Here is a 23,782-nt window from a genome sequence, read left to right as displayed (position 1 = left end):
TATTTATATTCACTTTTTTACACATACCACATTTATGTGATTTTGTTCACTTTATTGGTATTGTGGTCAATCCCATTCGGTCGGTTGACACACATCAGTTTAGCGCACCTGCTTTTTTATACACATAGTTAACCATGTGTAAGCTTTAATACCATCTGACATGGAGCTTGCAAAGGTATTGGACTCTTGTTCCTGAAGGCGAAAAGGAGCATGAGAGGGGGAAGTGTTTGCATTCTATCTCTAAAGACTAACTGCCAAACCTTTGAAATTGTAATAAGGCATAGAAGTGAGTGTAAATGATGCATCATTTTAGTTTATCATAAACACTCTTTTAAATTATCATTATTTATTATCAACATTATTATTTTCTTGCCTCTTTTATTAAAGAATAAGGCAAGTCTTTTTCAATGAACATGCAAACTGCTTACCAATGTCGTCTAATGTGCTAAATGTTTTACTAATAAATGACATGCAAGTTTTGGCCTAAAAATTTTCTAAATTGCTTTGGTCATTAATTACAGGAAACACCTTATCTTACAGCATTTTAATACATTTGCATTTGCATATGATTACCTTTCTTCTGTATGCAGTATTTTATGCTATTTATGTAATAAAGGGGTTGTAAATTCAGAAGGTTTTTATCTTAATGTATTCTATGCATTAAGATAAAAAGCCTTCTGTGTGCAGCAGCCCCCCTCAGCACCCCTAATACTTACCTGAGGTCCCTCTCTGTCCAGCGATGTCCACGATTTCCTCAGTCGTCCAAGATTCTCCCTCCTGATAGGCTGAGACATTGCTGTCAATCAAAGTCAGCTAGTCAATCAGGAGACAGAGGGGGCAGGGCCGGGTTGGGGTTCCATGTCTGAATGGACACAGGCAGCTGTGACTTGGCTTGGGTGCCCCTATAGCAAGCTGCTTGCTCTGGGGCCACTCGACAGGAGGGAGGGGTAAGGATCACATAAGAAGGACCCGAGAAGAGGAGGATCCGGGCTGTTCTGTGCAAATCCACTGCAACAGAGCAGGTACAGTTGTGCTCATAAGTTTACATACCCTGGCAGAACTTATGAATTCTTGGCCATTTTTCCGAGAATATGAATGATAACACAAAAACTTTTCTTTCACTCATGGTTAGTGTTTGACTGAAGCCATTTATTATTAATCAACTGTGTTTACTCTTTTTAAATCATAATGACAACAGTAACTACCCAAATGACCCTGCTCAAAAGTTTACATACATTGACACAAAGGGGTTTGAATGGCTATTAAAGGTAACCATCCTCACCTGTGATCTGTTTGCTTGTAATTAGTGTGTGTGTGTATAAAAGGTCAATGAGTTTCTGGACTCCTGACAGACCCTTGCATCTTTCATCCAGTGCTGCACTGACATTTCTGGATTCTGAGTCATGGGGAAAGTAATAGAATTGTCAACGGATCTGTGGGAAAAGGTAGTTGAACTGTATAAAACAGGAAAGGGCTATAAAAAGATAGCCAATGAAGTGAGAATGCCAATCAGCAGTGTTCCATCTCTAATCAAGAAGTGGAAAATTAGAGGCTCTGTTGAAACCAAACCATGGTCAGGTAGACCAACTACAATTTCAGCCACAACTGCCAGGAAAATTGTTCAGGATGCAAAGAAAAACCCACAAATAACTTGGTTAGCTTGGTTGGTTCAAGATGCACAGTAAGTTGGCACTTAAAGAAAGATGGGCTGCATGGCCGTGTCGCCAGAAAAAAGTAATTACTACGCAAATGCAACAAAGTATCCCGCTTACAATATGCCAAACAGCACAGAGACAAGCCTCAAACCTTCTGGCACAAAGTCATTTGGAGTGATGAGACCAAAATTGAGGTTTTTGGCCACAACCATAAACGCTACATTTGGAGAGGAGTCAACAAAGCCTATGATGAAAGGTACACCATTCATACTGTGAAACATGGAGGTGGATCGCTGATGTTTTGGGGATGTGTGAGCTACAAAGGCACAGGAAATTTGGTCAGAATTGATGGCATGATGAATGCAGTATGTTATCAAAAAATACTGGAGGAAAATTTGCATTCATCAGCCCGGAAGCTGCGCATGGGACCTACTTGGACATTCCAACATGACAATGATCCTAACCACAAGGCCAAGCTGACCTGTCATTGGCCACAGCAGAATAAAGTGAAGGTTCTGGAGTGGCCATCTCAGTCTCCTGACCTCAATATCATTGAGCCACTCTGGGGAGATCTCAAAACGTGCAGTTCATGCAAGACAGCCCGAGAATTTACAGGAACTGGAGGCTTTTTGCCAGTAAGAATGGGCAGCTTTACCATCTGAGAAGATAAAGAGCCTCATCCACAAATACCACAAAAGATTTCAAGCTGTCATTGATGTTAAAGGGGGCAATACACGGTATTAAGAACTGGGGTATGATCAGGTTCATTTGGGTAATTCTGTTGTCATTATGATTTAAAAAGAGTAAACACAGTTGATTGATAATAAACGGCTTCAGCCAAACACTAACCATGAGTGAAAGAAAAGTTTTTGTGTTATCATTCATATGTAAACTTATGAGCACAACTGTAAGTATTACATGTTTGTTATTTTCATAGGAAAAAAACAAGACTTTACAACCACTTTAAGCCAAAGACAATTCTTCTCGTTCCTTCTATTTTTTATTTTTACAATTATGTTATACAAGAGTTTGTCCTAGTGGCAATTGTTATTCTGTACCCGATGCAACTTTTTTTTCCAAATAACTTGATATACACTATATTGTCAAAAGTATTGGGATACCTGCCTTTACAGATACACTTTAATGGCATCCCAGTCTTAGTTCATAGGGTTCAATATTGAGTTGGCCCACCCTTTGCAACAGAGAATGCAAGCCAGGCCTTTTCGTCCACATCAGTCTGACCTCACAAATGCGCTTGTGGAAGAATGGTCAAACATTCCCATAGACACACTTCCTAAACCTTCTGGACAACCTTCCCAGAAGAGTTGAAGCTGTTATAGCTGCAAAAGCTCAATATTGAACCCTACGGGCTAAGACTGGAATGCCAATAAAGTTCATGTGCGTGTAAGGCAGGTGGCCCAATACTGTTGACAATATAGTGTATATTTAATAAAAGACAAGTATTAAACATATAATACTGTATATTATATAACAACTTTTTTTTATTATTCTTAGTTTGCTACAGAAACAGGCTCTTGGGTGAAATGTCCCTTTTCTTCTGGACTATTTTCTGGTAATAGAAAAACTTATTGTATAGCACAAATACAGAAGTCACACATTTTGTTCATTGCATTCATTGTTTTTTTTTTTTTTTACAGCCAGACTGTAGAGGGGGTGGGTTGGGGAAGGGTAATTTTTAACCTTTTAGATACAAGTAAATATGTAATCCATCATTTATACTTTCTGTTCTAATATTTTCAGCTTGGGATATGAAAACATATCTTAGGGCTAAATCAATGGAAATCAGACTGATGTCACCAACTAAAGCTACGTTCTCTGTGTCTATTTGTAACCGGACAAACTTTAAATCATGTGAGCCCCTCCAAAAGTTCACTTTGGTGATTGTGGTGAGTATACAGGAAGGCTTCAAAATACATTATGTATTTTTTTTGCTTCGATTCAAAGCATTACAGACCTTCATGCTAGTAAACATAACAAGCACACACCAGAGGCTGATAGAAAGAACAACTGCTCTCAACCTCCTAGTTCTGGTATAACAGAATACTCAGATACACAAGCAGGGATTCCAGTTCACCTCCCAAATACAAATCCAACCAAAGAGGACCTTAGAACTAATGTCTGAAAAGTAACGTCTGCAGCAATAGTTTTTTTTTATTGGCTTACTATGTATGATCATATCCAAAGAAAGGATACTAACATGTTTTAGCAAAAAGCCTTAATCATTGCTATGGTTAAAGCTTTTTGCTGAAATGTGTTAGCCTCTTTTCTTTGGATTTTATCTTACCATGTAAGCAGGGCCGGCCCTATCATGGGTCCCGCTGAGTCCATTGGACCTAGGCGGCACTTTGAGAGGGGTGGCAAATTGACTCCCAAGATTTTTTTCCAGCAGTTTTGTGTGTCATTAATTTGCGGCGCATTACGGACGGCATTTTCCCATCTCATACCGTCGCCCGTAGTGCAAATTGATAAATATGAGGAGGTGGAGCCTCTTCTCCGGTGAACATTTCTTGCGCGATCGTGGTGTGTGCAATGACGTCAAACTTTAGCGCACTCTATATCATGCAGGACAGGCTGGATCTTCTAGGGCGACGGCTGCAGCAGACACAGGAGTGAGAGGAGAGGAGGACTGAGGACAGATAGTGGGTGTTTGGTGGAAAAGTTCTGTGGTGAGTTATGGAAAAAGATAACATTATATATAATATTTTCTAAATTTTATATTTAATAAAATTATTACCATTTTTGTTTTTCTTGTTAGTTTGTTTGTTTTTTGTCCCTTTACTCCACAAAGCAGCCCCTTAACCCCCCCCCCTCTAAATGTAGCCCCTGCATGAAATTTATTGTTTTTTCATATAATTTTGCTTATAGACAAGGTGCTGTTGCATGTGTTTTAGTTTTAATTATTATGATATAAAATATCAAATGTGGGGGCCTTTTAGTGGGCGTGATTTTTTTTTTGGGGGGGGGCAGCATTCCATTCTTGGACTCAGGCAGCACAATGTCTTGGGCCAGCCCTGCATGTAAGCCAATAAAGGGATTATTACAAAAGATGTTATCAAGTTACTGGCTCCTCTTTGATTGGATTTGTATTTGAGGGTTGAACACTGGAGGGTGACATATGACATCAAAAGGAAATCACTGACAGCAAAGACACACACTGGTTTAGGTTAACATTTTATTATTAGCTTCTAATTGATGTTGGATTTACACTAGATTCACATAGCTATGATTAAGGCTTATTGCTGAAACGTGCTAGATGTAGTATTCACACTATTATGTATTTAGGTAACCACCTAGTTACCTAAATACAGGGATAGCAATTATTGAGTATTGCTTAAACGTTTGAACATTTCTTATAATGATGTAGTAACATTGTGGTAATTCATTTTTTTAAGGAAATTTTCCACAATTTATTGAGGTGAAATATAAATACCAGAACATATGACATTAACATACAATGAATGCAATTACTTAAAATTGTTAAAAAGGTATTGATTATATTGTCCTCAGGGTTACAAAAGCACAAGGATCTTGCAGAATATTGGTATTTCTCATTATTAATCATATACTGCGGGCTCATTTTACGAGATGGAGTTATTATAACACCACAACTTATTTGATCTCAACTTAAAAGTTCAGTTTACAAAAAACATCATTAGGATGTGTCATTTTTAATTTCTCATGCAAAGTCAACAATTATCTATAAAAAGTCCTATTTTCTCAATAAAGTATATCTAAAGGCAACACATCTTTTTTTTCATTTTGGACCAAGTAGAGCTGGATTAAACCACTATCATGTTTTTATTGCTGTTTGTGCCCCCATTACTGAGATTTACCCTCTCTATTTGTCTTGCTTACCATTATCATTGAACGTGACAGTAAAAGAAAATCCCTAATTTTGGGTTGACATCAGAACAGGAATAGAGGGGAAATCTTCTAATCAGGACAATAGTTCTGGTGAACAATTGGAAAAGGAAGTAAAAACTTTCCTAAGCTCTCAGCCCAATTGTGAAAAATATAAAACACATGGTTAAAGGTAATTAAACTCAATATGGTAAATAAATAACTATTTGAAAAATGAACACATAGATAGCTTTAGGATGTGTGCTGTGCTGTTTATCAGAGGGCAGACACCTAAGAGCTACAAGCCTGTGTGGTATTTGTATGTCTATACAAACTGCAAACAATATTGACAATACATACAATAGCAAGTGTTGGAAGACACTAAAGACAATGGGTGGTTAAATGCTAAATAGATGCATCTGGCATCTTGCTACCCTGAAAGTCCCATGCTGCCAGAAAACCAGAGGGGGGAGCCAAGATGCCAAGATGAAACAACGAAAAACCAGTGCTGGGGATCTAAGTGTAGAAAAAATATTAGCTGTTTATTGAAATTTGACTAAAAAGCAGATGCACTCACAAAGAACCAGTTGCAGAAGTTGAAGTTAAAATGAGACAGTATGCCGTTTGCCCTTGCTGAAAGGAGAATGCTTTAGGAGGTTGTGTGCACAGGAAACATTCTGTATTTTTCAGCTGGACTGTTTGACCCAATGGTTTGAATGAAGAACTAGATGTTCATACCATCATTTAATCCTTTTATGTTCTGTTTTCTGTTCTTTTCCTCCCCATGGAGGCCCCTAGAACTCTCTGTCATTACATCTAGGATTTTGTTCATCTATGCCCCCCGTATGTATGAGGTTCTCCATTGGCATAATAAATCATTATTAACAATATTTTAGAGTTTGAGTCCAATTTGGGCACCATTCTCCACTTTTCACCATAAATTCATATATATATATATATATATATATATATATATATATATATATATATATATATATATATGTATTGGCATACAGGGAGTCTTTCTAGATACACCACTTCTAGATTGGTTAGCCTATACACCATCTTTTTCTGGGCCATAGGAGTTTGTTACTGCTTAGACACAACTTGTTTACATCCATATACGGTACACAACTCATCCTTTGGGGTCTGTAATGTAATTTGTTACCGTTCTTTCACCAAGACAACATATAGTACACACAGATGCACCCCATCTTTTAGCATTATTTTGTTGCAATATTTATTTCATTTTATTTTATATAATTAGTCTTCAATTTTTGATCGGGGCACAAAATACACTCAAATACTACTGTATAGCCATGTTGGGTCAATGTCTTGATGGTGAATTTTTTTACCTCACTATCTGTTCATAATATGGATATTACACTGAAGTCAGAATTACCATAAGCATGTATTACTATTATGAATATTAATATTATCATCATCAGCAATATCACCATTATTTGTACCTGTATTTTTATTTTACTTACTTAATCCATCATACATATCTTTTCTATACATTATATATATATATATATATATATATATATATATATATATATATATATATATATATATATATATATATATATATAAAACGGAAAATTGTTTATCAAATACTTAACGTAATTTTCCTTTCCTGATGGACTCCATGGCAGCATAACTTTGGGATTAGCCCCACCTCCATTCTATATAGGACACACTATAGGACCCCACTCCCATAAATCTTTGCTCCTATTCAGCATCCGCGTTCTGTAACTAGCCTACTCAGAAACTGGGAGGGGACTCCTGCTGCCATGGAGTCCATCAGGAAAGGAAAATTACAGTAAGTATTTGATAAACAATTTTCCGTTTTCCATATACGCTCCATGGCAGCAAACCTTTGGGGAATAACTCGCAGTACACAACCGGTGGGAAGATGCTGAACAAAAAAAAAGTTTAATTGACCCTGTCAACTGACAGGACTTGAAAACCAAAATTAACAGAAGCAAATCAGCCAGTTCAACACAATAATGGTTCAAGAAAGTGTTGATAGAATACCAGGAAGCCTGCCTTTCAGATTACTTCAGGGGCTATGTATCTTGAGACTGGCCAAGATGCTGAAATGCTCTGGGTCGAGTACGACGCCACCACCTCTGGAGGCACCAAGTCGTTCACTTTATAGGCGCATTGGGTGGCCTGAATGATCCATGCAGCAATGGATCTTAAAGAAGCAGGCATCCCCTTGTTCTTTCCATAGAAGGGAACAAAGAGGTACCCAGACAGCTGAAAGGAAGCCATGGCTTCTAGATACTGCTTCAGGGTAATGCCCACATCAAGTGGATGGACGATGGAATTCTCTCCTGATCTGAAGGTGGGAAGAACAATCTTCTGATTCTCATGAAAAACAGAGGTAACCATAGGCTTCGATCCCAGCATATGAACTAGAACCACTCTGTCCAGGAAGAAAGTTAGAAATGGCTCTTTTGAACCCAGAGCTTTAATCTCGGAAATCCTCTACGCTAATGTGATGGCCACCAGAAGGACCTTTTTGAGAGTGAGTTCTTTAATCAAGAGCAACTTGTCCGGTTCCAGACCCAGCTGTGAGAAAAAATTGAGAACCAGTGGGAGATCCCATTTGGGGAACCTCGGTTTCCTCTGGGGCCTCACTGCCCCCCTTAAAGAACTGACAGACAAGCATGTGCCTGGCCCATGACACTCCTGTAAATGCTGATATAGCCAACACCTGTACCTGGAGTGAGATGACCGACAGGGACAGGTTCATGCCTGACTGTAGGAAGCTCAGAATGTCTTGGACTGCAAGAGCAACACATGGACTGGTTCTAGTGGACATATGATCCGTGAACTTAGACCATATCCTCTCGTAGTGCTCTTCCTCCTAGCGTTTAAGAGTGTGGGGATGACCTCCTCGGGGCAGCCTAGAGGCACCAGCCTTCCCCTCTTAAAAACCAAACCTTCAGGTGCAGATGAGCCGGGCATGGATATAGGGTAGTGCAGGTCTGGCCTAAGAGGTAAAGGAATCGGATCCCGGAAACTGAGTAGCCTCAGTAGGGGGGAACCTGGGCCTATCGGGGCAGATAGTATAGGATTATCGCCACTACTGTTTCTATGCCAAGTCTCCACAGGAACTGGAGAACAACCGGAATTGGAGGGAAGGCGTTGGCTCTGCATAACCTCCATTGGTCTCTGAGGGCTTCCACCTTGAAGGCTTTGAGGAACTTGTAACCTTGAGTAATACTTTGCTAATTTGTTGTTTCATGGGGATGCAAAAAGGTCGACCTCTGGGGAGATCCCCAGGGTCAGGACTTGAGAGAGGAAGTCTGCCTGCACATTCTGGACTCCGGGAACATAGACTGCCGCTAAGTTGGACAGGTTCTTCTGCACCCAGGTCATAATTGGCTCTACCTATTTTAACAGTGACAGGCTGCAAGTTTCCCCCTGTTTCCTTATGTAGGCCCCTGCCATTGTGTTGTCCGATCTGAGCATCACTGAAGACCCCAACTTTAGATGGCAGAAGGCCTGTAACACTTGGAACGCTGCCCGGAGCTTCAGGATGTTCAAAACTATCCCATGGGGAGGGAAGTCCCATCTGCCCTGCAACATTTTCGAAAGACAGTGGGCACCCCAACCTATATTGCTGGCATTGAAAGTTACGGTGACCCATGCAACGGGAGCTATGGAATGGCAATTAAGGCAATTTTTCTGCTGAAGCCACCAGGGAAGGCACCCTCTCATGGATGGCGTTAGGTAGATGCGTTGGTCCTTGACGTCTGTACACCATAGCTGGAGAAAACCTCTCTAGAAGAGCTGCATTCTCCACAGAGCCCATTTTACAATGGGAGCTGTGGTGACCATAGTCCCGATGACCTTTAGACACTGCCGAGCCCGGAGATGAGAGGAAGAGAGAGCGAGAAGCATCCTGTTTAGGACCACCAAAATTTTCTCCTCGAGCAGAGAGATGGTGCCTCTTGCCATGTCAAACTGAGCCCTTAGATTAAGGCCACCTGGACATGCCAAAAGTGGAAAGACAAGCCCCCATCTGACATGTTTGAGCTGTCCCAATCTTAAAAAGACTTAGTGGCCTCTCGGTCACCAATAGATCCACCTTTAGGAGGTTTCCGGAAAGAAGATTGTCTTGACTTCCAGCTTCTCCCGAACTCCCTGCCAGGCTTGTAGCTTTGTGCCTCCCTAGCACGATCTGGATTCTGCTTCCTGGGGTGAGCCCGCTTCTGATTTAGAAGCCGGTCTTGGAGAAGGAACCCAGACCTACCACCCATGGCTCGAGTTATGGCACTATCTAACTTGTGTTTAGTCACTGCTATTAGTTTAAATCAGACCACAGGTAGGTTTTCAGTTAGGCTGAGGAAAGGGGAATCCCCCAAGAGATGCATTCTGTGACGGACACATAACATCAGAAGATGACGTCCCAGAAGGCAGGCTTCACAAGTGTCAGAACAGGCTTCTGTCAGAAGCTTTCAGCAGGAGAACAGTGTGGCTCACTCCCCAGCCTGGCCGAGCAGTTCATTATCAGATCAGCTGGATGACACAAGTCTGGGAAGTACAGCGGCATACTGTCTCATTATACCCTGTCCTTGTGTGAGTGCATCTGCTTTTTATTCAATTTTCAAAAAACACCTGTTGTTTTTACTACACTTAGATCCCTTATGCTGATTTTTGTTTGTTTCACTAGTTCTGGTGACCCTGGTGACAACCTAGGATTTCCTCTCACTTTATGTTTTAGCTATGGGACGGGAATTTAAGGTAAATCTGACCAATGGGACACAGATGGCAAAAAAATAAAAGGTCAAAGGTTTTAACACTCTATCCAAAATAAAAAAATAAAAAAAAAAGGTTTTGCCTTTAGTTCTACTTTAATTCTTACTTTACCTCAGAAAGTGTTATTTTGTCAATTACTAGGACAAACAGATATTAACGCTCCCGGTTATTAACACCCTGAAGCTTATGTTATTTTTATGGGGTGATAACCGATGTTGTAACATAGAATTTTTCCTAAGGACCAATAAAATAACACTTATTGTGATATAACAGCAGTAAAATGTGTCAAATACTACTACTTGCAGACAGGGCTGCTAATAGAAATCAGGGGTCCCCGTAAAGCCAACCTGACAGGGTCCCCCTTCCTCCGAAAATATCAAATTATACTTTAGTTAAAATGCAAGGCATGCGATTTTATGTTTTGTGGCCATGGCAGAATTGATACCCCTGTTGAACAAGACCCATTCAAGTGAATAGCAGCATGGAGGTGGAGGTAATATCTGATCCCTCACTGTGTTCATTCAGGGTGGTGTGTTCATTCAGGATGGTGAGCCCCACCCCGCTCACCATTCTGAAATAATCTGCCTGTGTGGCCTCAGTACCTTCCAGTGGGAGAAGAGAGGGGGGGGGGGGGTAAACAGCAGCACTGCAGGGAAAATGGGCACACAGGAGTCCCAGACAGCAGGGGGAAGGGAGTACAGATACTAGAACCAATCCCCCTGCAGTGCAGTCGGAGGAAGAAAAGAAAAGTAGAAGCAAGCAGCACTGCACAAGGGTCACAAGTGGCAATAAGTCAGTATTGCAGGCCCTCCTGTTCGGTAGGTGCACGGGCTGTACTGCCTTATCAGTGGCCTTGCTTGCAAAGTGTGTTGCCTGTATTTGTGAAATAAAATGAGTGTTATTAGGTAAAGAAGGTCTGGTATCAAGGAAATAACAGAACAAGATAAAACTAGCTTAGTGAATTAAGCCAAATTGTTTAACATGAAATGCGGAAGAAAGAGGAATGTTGTTTTCTTCATCTGCTGTGCTTTGTTTTATCTCATGACACAAGGAAGCACTGGAGACTGTGACACTGAATATGTCCAGAGAGCTATGCGGCTCCAATATTTGCATTCAGGTAAGTGTTGATCACTTAAAAAAAAACACTAGTGTACGCAAAAGACCTTATGATGTAGAATGTTTTTAATGACTAAATTTGTACTGTGCATCATTGCAATTGAGTATTTCATTACATATAGGGGGCTGGACACAAACCTGAGCTATATTGAGGGCAACATGAAGGCGTTGGTGGGTGGATCAGATACTTGACACTTCCAGTCTGCTTTGCCCAGTCTGGGGGGGGAGGGCTCCAAAAACAGAGATGATGTCACAGGACACATGACCCGCTTCGGCTTAGCTCTGCCCCCTAGCCCAGGCCGTGCTGCTGGAGAAAAAAAAAAAAGACATGTGACCTCCACTAGGGATGTTCAAAAAAGGTATTTAGTACTAATATTTGAAAAGCAGTTTACATGTTCATCAGTGGCTGCTAGTGTGCCCTATCATTTAGAGGTGGGAGCACTAGCAGAATTTATAATCGCTTTAAATCATGAATCAACCCCCACGGACTTCAATGGGGATCCCTGCAAGGTTAATGTTTGCTAATTTTTTGAGCAAGATTCCCTAAACAGCTCCTGAATTAAACACTGGCCTGTTTTATCATCACTAATCACTGCTTTGCCTTAACCACCCTGATTAAATATTAATTGCTATTAAAAATAATTTTCAACCTGTGCATGATGGCATTTTCCACAAATTGCAAATGGTCATAAATAATTTCAACAGCATTAAAATAATTTGATATTTTATATGAATTTCAAAGGTGTCGCAGAATAAATTAAAACAAAATGTTAGTTGGCATAAAAATCTAAGTACAAGGTTGGCTTAGAGTATACAGTATCTCACAAAAGTCAGTACACCCCTCACATTTTTTTAAAATATTTTATTATACCTTTTGTGATAGCACTGAAGAAATGACACTTGCTACAATGTAAAGTTGTGAGTGTACAGCTTGTATAACAGTGTAAATTTGTTGTCCCCTCAAAATAACTCAACAAACAGCCATTAATGTCTAAATTTCCTGGCAACAAAAGTGAGTACACCCCTAAGTGGAAATGTCCAAACTGGGCCCAAAGTGTCAATATTTTGTGTGGCCACCATTATTTTCCAGCACTGCCTTAACCCTCTTGGGCATGGAATTAACCAGAGCTTTACAGGTTGCCACTGCCCTGCCATCCAGTCTCTGAAGGGAGGGGATCATGCTTTGCTTCAGTATGTCACAGTAATAAACAGGTGGGGGGTACTGCGCTTCTGGGTTGATAATGTATATACTGTGCTTAGTGTAAATGCCTGTTATTGTGACAGGCATTTACACTAAGCACAGTATATACATTATCAACCCAGAAGCGCAGTACCCCCCACCTGTTTATGAATTTGACACTGTATGGTTATCAGTCCTGGTACTAGCAGCATCTGGGACCTTCTTCACCCCTTTAAATCGTTCTCTCTAGACAGCGCAGGACTCACCACACCACTCCCTATGTCACAGTAAATGTCATTCATGGTTCCCTAAATAAACTGTAGCTCCCCAGTGCCGGCAACAGTCATGCAGCCCCAGACCATGACACTCCCACCAACATGCTTAACTGTATGCAAGACACATTTGCCTCTGTACTCCACACCTGGTTCCCGCCACACACGCTGGACACCATCTGAACCAAATAAGTTTGTCTTGGTCTCATCAGACCACAGGTCATGGTTCCAGTAATCCATGTCCTTAGTCCGATTGACTTCAGCAAACTTTTTGTGGGCTTTCTTGGGCATCATCTTTAGAAGGAGCTTCCTTTTGGGATGACAGCCATGCAGACCAATTTGATGCAGTGTGCAGCGTATGGTCTGAGCACAGACAGACTGACCCCTCACCCCTTCAACCTCTGCAGAAATGCTGGCAGAAATCATACGTCTATTTCCCAAAGACAACCTCTGACACTGAGAACGTGCACTCAACTCCTTTAGTCGACCTGTTCTGGGGGGAACCTGTCCTTTTAAACTGCTGTATGGTCCTGGCCACCATGCTGCAGCTCAGTTTCAGGGTCTCGGGAATCTTCTTATAGCCTAGGTCATCTTTATGTAGAGCAACAATTCTTTTTTTCAGATCCTCAGAGAGTTCTTTGCCATGGGGTGCCATGTTGAACTTCCAGTGACCAGTAGTGAGAGCGATAACACCAAATGTAACACACCTGCTCCCATTCACACCTGAGACCTTATAACACTAACGAGTCACATGACATTGGGGAGGGAAAATGGCTAATTGGGTCCAATTTGGACATTTTCCCTTAGGGGTGTACTCACTTTTGTTGCCAGCGGTTTAGACAGTAATGGCTGTGTGTTAAGTTATTTTGAGGGGACAGCAAATTTACATTCTTATACAAGCTGTACACTCACTACTTACAAATATTTACAAAAATGTGAGAGGTGTACTCACTTTTGTGAGATACTGTATATACATTCACTGGTCACTTTGTTAGGTACACTTTGCTAGTACTGGGTTGGACCCCCTTTTGCCTTCAGAACTGCCCTAATTCTTTGTGGCATAGATTCAATCAGGTGTTGGGTACATTCTTCAAATATTTTGGTCCATATTGACATGATAGCATTACACAGTTGCTTCAGATTTCCACCACATCCCAAAAGTGCTTTATTGGATTGAGATCTGGAGACTGTGGAGGCCATTGGAGTATAGTGAACTCATTGTCATGTTCAAGAAACCAGTTTGAGATTATTCGAGCTTTGTGACATGGTGCATTATTCTGCTGGAAGCAGCCATCAGATGATGGGTACACTATGTAGTCATAAAGGGATGGACAAGGTCAGCAACAATACTAGGCTGTGGCTTTTAAACAATTCTCAATTGGTTCTAGGGGGGCCCAACATGTGCCAGGAAATATTCCCCACATTATTACACCACCACCACCAGCCTGAACTGTTGATACATGGCAGGATGAATCCATGCTTTCATATTGTCTATGCCCAATTCTGACTCTACCGTCGAATGTTGCATCTGAAATCGAGACTCATCAGACCAGGCAACGTTTTTCCAATCTTCTATTGTCCAATTTTGGTGAGCCTGTGTGAACTGTAGCCTCAGTTTCCTGTTCTTAGGTGACAGGAGTGGCACCTGGTGTGGTCTTTTGCTGCTGTAACCCATCTGCTTCAAGGTTCGATGTGTTATGCATTTAGAGATGGTATTCTGCATACCTTGGTTGTAACGAGTGGTTATTTGAGTTACCGTTGCCTTTTTATCATCTCAAACAAGTCTGTCCATTCTCCCCTGACCTATGACATCAACAAGGCATTTTCCTCCCCACAGCTGCTGCTCACTGGATATCCTTTTTTTTGAAGATGGTCGTGCGTGAAAATATCAGTAGATCAGCAGTTTTTGAAATACTTAAACTAGCCCGTCTGGCACCAACAACCATGCCACATTCAAAATCACTTAAATCTCCATTCTTTTTCCCCATTCTGATGCTCGATTTGAACTTCAATGTGATTAGCAATTCAGGTTACCAAGCAATTGAACAGGTTTCCCTAATAAAGTAAATTGTAATTAGCCATGGGTATGTCTGTATACATGACTAGATAATAGCTGGAATCAAAATAAAAAAAAAAAACATTAAAGTTGTACTTGGGTGCATCTCATAAAATGCATTCATACAACACGGTTACCAGAGATGTAAATAATTACAGATATCATCTTAATCTTCATAACACAGTTTTTGAATTTTGAAAACATATATGGCATAATGTATGCAAAATGCCAGTTAAAATAAAACCAAGTTAGGTGGGGTTTAGTTTCATGTATTTGTCATACCTGCTTTTTATATTCTGGTTTAATGCTTTCCATTCCAGCTAGACATGCTGTAGCTTTGCCCATCTCACGGAATGTGATGAAATACCTGATATCAATAACACAATAAAAGAGTGTTACTCTGGCTGGTCATAAATAGGCAATCTCTTACCCAAGAACAGTGTTGAACATCTGCCTGTTCTTGAATCTATTGCTGCCACGATATGTAATGTTAAAAAGAAAAAAGAATAAAGCAAAAAATGTGACTTAAGGTGTTTATGATCTCAGAAATAAACACAAACCCGAACATAAATGAAAATAGTATGTTTTATTCTATTCATCAGCGTAAAACAGATTGACATTAACATTTTTATTTATTTTTGCTTTATTTTTTGCTTTATTCTTTATTAGAGATTAGGGATGTGGTGCTTGTAAAAACCCACTCATGCCCATTTGCATTAGTTTGAATGTTAAAATACATTTTCTTTGGCATATTAAGTAACTAAACTTTAAAAGTTTGGCTTCAGATACTATTAGAATTTATTGTGCTTTTGGGAGAGTAATTAACACAGTTTGGTTTTTGCAGTTTTCACTTTATCTCACCATAGCAATTTTATTTAAAAATGGATCACAAAGGTATAACCCTTTGCTTATATTGCCTATTGTTATGTAGTGTTAAATACAATGAAATATATACAGTATATACTGTATTGTGACAGAGCTTTGCACTGCCATAGTGTGAAAAGGGTTTTCAATCACTTAGGATTCTCATCCGGGCAGGTTGAGGGGCTCCAGGATGCTTGTGTCCCTCAGAGGAAACTGGCTTTTTAGTTTCCTCATCAGTTAGTAAATCTTGGTTTGGGACTAAGCTTGTGTGTGAAGATTGTCTGAAGTATATAGACAAGGGCCCTATATTAAAAGGCCAGAGCAGTAGTGCTGCATGTGTAATTTACATTGTTCAATTAAGGTCACTTTGCAGTAAAGCAAGGAAGCTTAAATACCTCAATACTGGGCTCTTTCACCCCCTTCCTGCCCGAGCTAATTTTTAGGTTTCAGTGCTGTCGCACTTTGAATACTAATTACTCAGTCAAGCAACACTGTACCCAAATTAAATTTTTATAAAAAAAATGTTTTAACACAAATAGAGCTTTATTTTGGTGTTTTTTAATCACCACTCGTTTTTTTTTTTTTTTGCGCTACAAATAAAAAAAGACCAAAAATGTTGAAAAAAATGTGTTTTTTTCTTCGTTTCTGTTTTAAAAGTTTGCAAATACTGTAAGTAATTTTTCTTATTCATCGATTTTGACCAAAATTTATACTGCTACATTTCTTTGGTAAAAATAACCCAAATTAGTGTATATTATTTTCTCTGTGTGAAAGTTATAGAGTCTACGAGCTATGGTGCCAATCATTTGAAAATTGATCACACCTGATGTATTGATGGCCCATTTATTGAGCCCCTAACATGCCAGGACAGTACAAATATCCTCTAAATTACCCCTTTTTGGAAAGTAGATAGTCCAAGGTATTTAGTAAGAGGCATGGCTAGTTTCTTGAAGTTGTAATTGTTTTCCACAATTCTTTGAAAAATTAAGAAATTAAATATTTTTTTTTCACAAAAATGTCATATTAACAAATTATTTCTCACACACGGCATAGACATATTTGCAACTACACCCCAAAACCCATTCTGCTACTCCTCCTGAGTATGGCAATACCACATATGTGAGACTCTTTCACAGCCTAGCCACTTAGAGAGACGCAACATCCAAGGAGTACCTTCAGCCGTTATCCACTTTAAGACCAGGCCTTTTTTCAATACATTTTGTTTACAAGTAAAAATCAACATATTTGCTAGAAAAATATTTAGAACCCCCAAAAATTATATTTTTTTGTAGCATAGGCCCTAGAGAATAAAATGGTGGGTTTTGCAAATTTTTATGTCACATTGTATTTTTGCAGCAGTTTTTCTAACGCAATTTTACACACTAATGCATAAATACATCCTAATGAATATTAAATACACATAGAGACAATATAATACCCAACATTTTGGTAAAATTTAAAATATGGTGTTGCGCCCCGTAAATAGTTACCAAACATGTCATGCTTTAAAATTGCGCAGGCTTGTGAAATTGCGCCAAACTTCAGTATTTAAAAAATATCCATCATTGATGCTTTATAAGCCTTTTTTGGTTACCAGTTTAGAGTTACACAAGAGGTCTGGTGCTATAATTATTGCACTTGCTCTGACATTCCACCAATACTTACATGTGTGGTGCTATTGAGCTTTACATATGCGTACGGGACCAAGGTGTGCATTCGCCTTTGCACACGAGCACAGGGGGATGGGGACGCTTTAAATTTTTATTTATCGTGGGATACTGGTACACTAACAGATGTTTTTGTGCACTTGCACACTGGTACAGATGTCAATCGTCCACTGACGGACACGGTCAGATGTTGATGTTGCAATTGAACACTATTGCAGGGTTTTTGTGCACTGGTACAGATGTTCATGGTACACTGTGACAGATGTTTTGCACACTGGTACAGATGTTCATGGGGACACTTGGACAGATGTTCATGGGACAAAGACAGTGGTGACAGTGGCGCTTGGTGTACTGTGTGGGGATGGCTGCAGTCTGTGTCATCTGTGACAGCTAATCCAAAACAGCATCTCTCCTGCGCTCAAGTGGTATGTCGGAAGGTGAGTGGTCTTGTGTGGTCTTTGTTATCACCTGCTGCCCTCTCAGGACCAAGGGTATTCAAATATACCTAAAAACAACAACATGAGAAGGGCGCACTGACCTCGTGCATTACCACTTAAAAAATTTATTAAAATCCAAAAAAGTATACATTGTACTCACAAACGCATGTTAATAGCACACATGTAAGGAAAATAGAACCAATCACCTCCAGGACTACTGGGATACTCCTATGGCACTGGATGACGTGATGGCTTCTGTATATGCCTGGCTAATGCGTTTAGAGGTAGAATCCTCTTCTTCAGAGCCAAAAGTACTACTGACCCACCATAAATTCACAAGTTGTTATATAGCCAGTCTGTACCGCCCTCATTACTCAGCTCCACCCTTCAAGGGGAAAATGTCAAGGGTGTAGATAGCTGGGATGGAGTTTGTTTAATGTATTATATTGTCTATAACATCCACAAAAGTGAGGGACCACACAGTGCAAACTGCTACCCCTGTGTTTACAAACCAGCCATACACATACACCACTTGCAAATAATGATGGTAATAATAACAATAGCAAAGGTAAAATTATGCTAAAAACTAAAAGCAAGAATAAAAAGATAAATGTTATGAATCGTTAACAGAGAAAACAAATATAGTGACTAAGATTATGCTAGGCCTTCACTTTGGCTTTAAACCAGATAACAAAGACCATAATACAGAACAGCAATACATGTATCTAAATATATATATAGCAAATATATATATATGTATATATACTGTATATATGTATATATATATATATGTGTGTGTGTATATCTATCTATCTATCTATCTATCTATCTATCTATCTATCTATCTATCTATCTATCTATCTATCTATCTATCTATCTATCTATCTATCTATCTATCTATCTATCTATCTATCTATCTATCTATCTATCTATCTATCTATCATATATATACAGATATATCTATATATATGTATGTATATATCTCTCCATGTACTCCAACTTTGATGGGATTAAAGGATGTTGGGGATCGCGCCCCAAAACGATGACCAATTCCTCTGTATGGTCCACAAGCCAGGGCTTGTGTTGCCTTAGCGCCCCAAGCCGCATCACACTTGCTTGGAACGCACACCGGGCTCGTTCACCCAGAAGTGGGGTGGATCTGTGTCCCATCGCTCAACACATCACTTCTGGGTGCACCGAGGCATCACTTCTGGTTCTATCTGAGGCTGCCTAATGTCATGAGTGGCAGCCCCAGATAGTACCATCCCTTCTCCTTGTGTGTCTGTCAAGCTGGGGCGAGTTTGGGTGGCTGCTTGAGGTGCTCGGAGATGCTCATTGGTCTCTGGGGCTGCCACTCGCAGCATGAGGCAGCCTCAGATAGAACTGGAAGTGATGCTGCGGTGCACCCGGACGTGATGTGTTGAGCGATGGGGCACAGATCCACCCACACTTCCAGGTGTACGAGCTGGGCATGCGTTCCAAGCAAGTGGGATCTGTGATCATCTGCCACATCTATCCATGATCATCTGCCACATCTGTCCATGATCTTCCACATCTGTCCGTGATCTGCCACATCTGTCTGTGATCTGCCACATCTGTCCCAGTGAACATCTGCCCCATCTGTCCCAGTGAACATCTGCCACATCCCTATGATCAACATCTGTCACACATCTGTCCCAGGAATCATCTGTGCACATCTGTCCACATGCCTAAAAAATGATCTAGGGCCTTCAAAAATGTGATAGGTACTCCGGAAATGAAATGTGTAATTTATGCCTTTTAAAATGCCTGACAGTGCTACTTGGGCCTCTGTATGTGGCCATGCTGTGTAAAAGTCTCACAAATGTGGTATTACCATACTCAAGGCGAGTAGCAGAATGTATTTTGGGGTGTAATTTTTGCTATGTACATGCTATGTGTTAGAAATATCGTATAAATTAACAACTTTGTGTAAAAAGAAATACATTTTCATTTTCTTTCCACGTTTTCCAAAAACTTGTGGAAAAAATGACATGTTCAAAAGACTCATTATGCCTCATAGAATATACATTGTGGTGTTTTCTTTCCAAAATTGGGTCATTTTGTGGGTAATTATACTGTCCTGGTGCTTCAGGGCTTTCAAAAATGTGATAGATACTCAGGAAATGAAATGTGTAATGTATGCCTTTGGAAAGCATGACAGTGCTACTTGGATGTTGGGCCTCTGTATATGGACAGGCTGTGGAAAGGTCTCACACACGTGGTATTGCCATACTCAGGATGAGTAGCTGGATATATTTTGGGGTGAAATTGCAAGGTTATCTATGCCATGTGTAAGAAATAACTTGTTAACATGACAATTTTGTTTGAAAAAAAAATTCTTCATCACCTAAACTATTGTGGGCAAAATTTTGCAACTTCAAAATACTCACTATGCCTCTTTCTAAATACTTTGGACTGTCATATTTACAAAAAGGGGTCATTTGGAGGGTATTTGTACTGTCCTGACATTTTAGGGCCTCAAGAAATGAGATAGGTAGTCAGTAAATCAGGATTGATACATTTTCAATGATACGTAGCCTAGCTTGTAGACTCTATAACTTTCACACAAACCTATTATCATACACTTATCAGGATTTTTTTTTTTGTACCAAAGATATGTAGCAGAATACATTCTGGCCTAAATTTATGATGAAATGTGATTTTATTGGATTTCTTCAGAAAGTAGAAAAATGTTTTTTTTTTTCAAAATTTTTGTTTTTTTTCGCTTAGATCGCAAAAAAAAGAAAAATCCAGTGGTGAATAAATACCGCCAAAAGAAAGCTCTATTTGTGTGAACAAAATTATTAAAATTTAATTTGGGTACAGTGCAGCATGACTGAGCAATTGTCATTCAAACTGCAAGAGCACTGAAAGCTGAAAATTGGTCTGGGAAGGAAAGGGGTGAAAGTGCCCAGTATAGATGTGGGTAATGCACCCCACCCAATCCTGTAATTAACAGGATTCATGCTTTTCCATGTTACCTCTAAAGCCACATGAAAAGGAACTTCACCCTGCAGTATGATATTTTTTTTAATAAATGTTGGCCTTGGTAAGTGTCCACTACTAGGGTACATTCCCCTTCTCCCAACTCATACTAAAAACAATATTTATATATTCTCTCTGTGTTGCTGTTAGAAATTTCATCTCACTTCTGTCTGGTTAGCTTGACAATAAGCGAGGGTAGATCTCTCTAGCAATTAAAAACAAAATGGGATTCTAACCATTCCCTACTCTATCCAAAACTAAGAACAAGGTTTTGGCTGAAAATACACTTTAACATTCTTTGCTCTGCAGTAACAAAGTAGTGCTAAAGTGTTATAGAATTACCCTGTGGCCTGCCATTGTTTGGTGGAAGTGTTTGGGAGGAAATGCTGCATGCAGTGTTTGTTCAGTTACGAGTTTGTACATGGGAAAAAAAAGAGATAAATGAGACTGCTTACAAACTCAGTTGATTTGGGGTATGTCATCCAGTGAGTTTCCTTCTCTAGCAAAGGCCCAGTACACACGATCAGAAAATTGGACGAAAAATAACGCTTTTGGATCGATCGTGTGATAATTTGACCATTCGTATACAGCTTTCAAGAGATGGTCACGACCATTCATCTGAAATCATCCAAAGAAATGAACACGAAAAATGTTCTCGTATGATACTAGATCGTACGATTTTCACTTTAAACAGTACAGTATTCATACAGAAAAAAAAGGAAGAGCAAGACCACACATGCTTGAAAACAAAAGAATACATTACATTACAATACAACACATTACATCACTTCTGAAGTTGTATTCTGTCATATGAGAATTTTCGCAAGTTTAGTAACCTCTTCATTTTCAATATGCACTAACATGCAAAAAAAAAAAATGAATGATCATTCGTCCAATATTTTTATCATGTGTATGAGGCTTAAGCCTATCCCCTGCAGCTTATAGCCATCCCACCGAAATGAAGATAGCCAAAGGTCAAGTTTCCAGAAGCTACTTTTTGTGACCCCTGGTAATGTGTCACCATTAATGAAAAAATGTATAAGAGGTAAAGTAAGGTCCAGTGAGATTAAACATGAGTTAGAGACCTATGTGACCTGGTAGTTATCCATAATATTTAAAAGAAGGGAGGGATATTACATCTTGTATCCAGGCCATGATAGTCCTGGAATATTTAACCTGTCAGGATGGGAAGATGGGATCCCCTGCATAGTTGAATGACCCACATGGAAAATAAATATATTTCCAATATATTTAGAAAATAAATTATATATGTGACATGTATTTACAATATATTGTAAATATGCTGTATGTCACATATATCATTGAAAATATATTTCTCTTCCATGTGGGAAGGGTAGGTAAGAGAAGTCTTGTTGCTAGATGCCAAAAAAGAACATGCGCTGATTGTTGCATGAAGCAAGAGCTCTGTCACCGATTTGCAGATGCCAGTGTAGTATTATAGGTGGATGCTATTGCAGTATGTGTGCCTATGGAAAAGAGTTGATGTGTATGCACCTATACAGCTGATTTTCATGGATTTCTATGGACCATCCCCCAGCTAGGAATTGCTGGCTGGCCATAGATGTGGCATGTAGGTAAATATACATCTTCTGTGTTTCTTTTCTGAAAGTGCAGTTTTTCTTGTTTTTATGTCCTGTAATAATCCCTAAATTGCTCAATACATTGCGCTGGTGACCAACATGACAAAACATGCCTTGACAAGGTCTCCTATGATGAAACCTGTTAGGGAGGAACTAAAAGCACACACAGGAATATCCCTAGATGTCAGAGAAGAAGATGCTGGAGTACTGAGCATGCAGTATACTGAAGGTGAAGTCAGATGATTAAGTGATAAAGTGCGGTTTAAGCATCCCATTAAGTGGGTGTATCTCAGCTATTGATCTTAATTTTTTTTTTAAATGGTTTGACCTTGTGTTTTGCACTTTTTTCTTGTTGCTGACTGAGAATGGCGATTATGATCTAGACTTTATAGCATAGATGTCACAATCGTTCTGCTGATTTGTGTACACAGGGGGAATGGGACAGCTTGTTTTTGAGGGAAGTTCTCAGCTTGGTGAAGGAGATTTGTGGTTTAAATAAGAAACATATAGGGCTTGATTTACTAAAACTGGACAGTGCAAAATCTGGTGCAGCTGTGCATGGTAGCCAATCAGCTTCTAACTTCAGCTTGTTCAATTAATCTTTGACAAAGAAACCTGGAAGCTGATCGGTTTCTATGCAGTGCTGCACCAGATTTTGCACTTTCCTGTTTTAGTAAATCAATCCAATAGAATATTGATTCATTATACATTCCTGGACTGTTGCAGTTCATTCAGTTTATTTGTTTTGCTTTTTTTGTTTCTTCAGGAATACTTAGAGCCGGTTCACACTGGGGCGACTTGTCAGGCGACTTGGTCGCCTGACAAGTCGCCGCGGGTCGCCTGCCATAGATTAGCACAGGACCCGTTCTAATAGGAGCGACACAAGTCGCTCCGACTTAGAAAAAGGGTCCTGAGCTTCTTTGGGGCGACCTGGAGCGACCTGCATTGACTTCAATGATATGAAGTCCGTGCCGGCCGCTCAGAGGTCGCGGTGCAATCTGCGCACCGCGACTTCACAGGTCGCCTCGGCAAGTCGGGTCGCTGCTATGTGAACCGGCTCTTAAAGACATGTTTTTGACCCCTTTCACACCAGCTCTGCCTGTCCGTTTTTCAGGCGGATCCGATCAGACCATCCATTGTTCTCTATGGGGTGGCAGATGTCAGGGTATATGTGTCTGCTCTCACCCGCCAGCCTCAGATCCGATCCGGTCCGCTAAAAACAAATGGATGGGGATACGTTTTCAATCTGTGCAGTGATCGGATTGGATGACAATCGGATGGAAACGGACAT

General features: G+C 39.9%; 1 protein-coding gene across 1 annotated transcript in view; it reads left to right on the top strand.

The window, feature by feature from the left end:
• Positions 1-23,782, top strand: part of IL17REL (interleukin 17 receptor E like) — a 130,586-nt gene that overhangs the window by 54,314 nt on the left and 52,490 nt on the right. The window contains exons 9-11 of the mRNA XM_082254768.1: positions 3,171-3,228; positions 3,417-3,562; positions 11,344-11,409. Of these exons, the coding sequence (XP_082110894.1) occupies positions 3,171-3,228; positions 3,417-3,562; positions 11,344-11,409 (270 nt within the window). The remainder of the gene's footprint in view (positions 1-3,170; positions 3,229-3,416; positions 3,563-11,343; positions 11,410-23,782) is intronic.

Source organism: Pelophylax lessonae (genome assembly GCF_965119305.1).
Source record: "Pelophylax lessonae genome assembly, chromosome: 4".
NCBI lineage: Eukaryota > Metazoa > Chordata > Amphibia > Anura > Ranidae > Pelophylax > Pelophylax lessonae.
The sequence above is the reverse complement of the archived record's forward strand: the minus strand, read 5'-3'. Positions and strand labels throughout refer to the sequence as shown.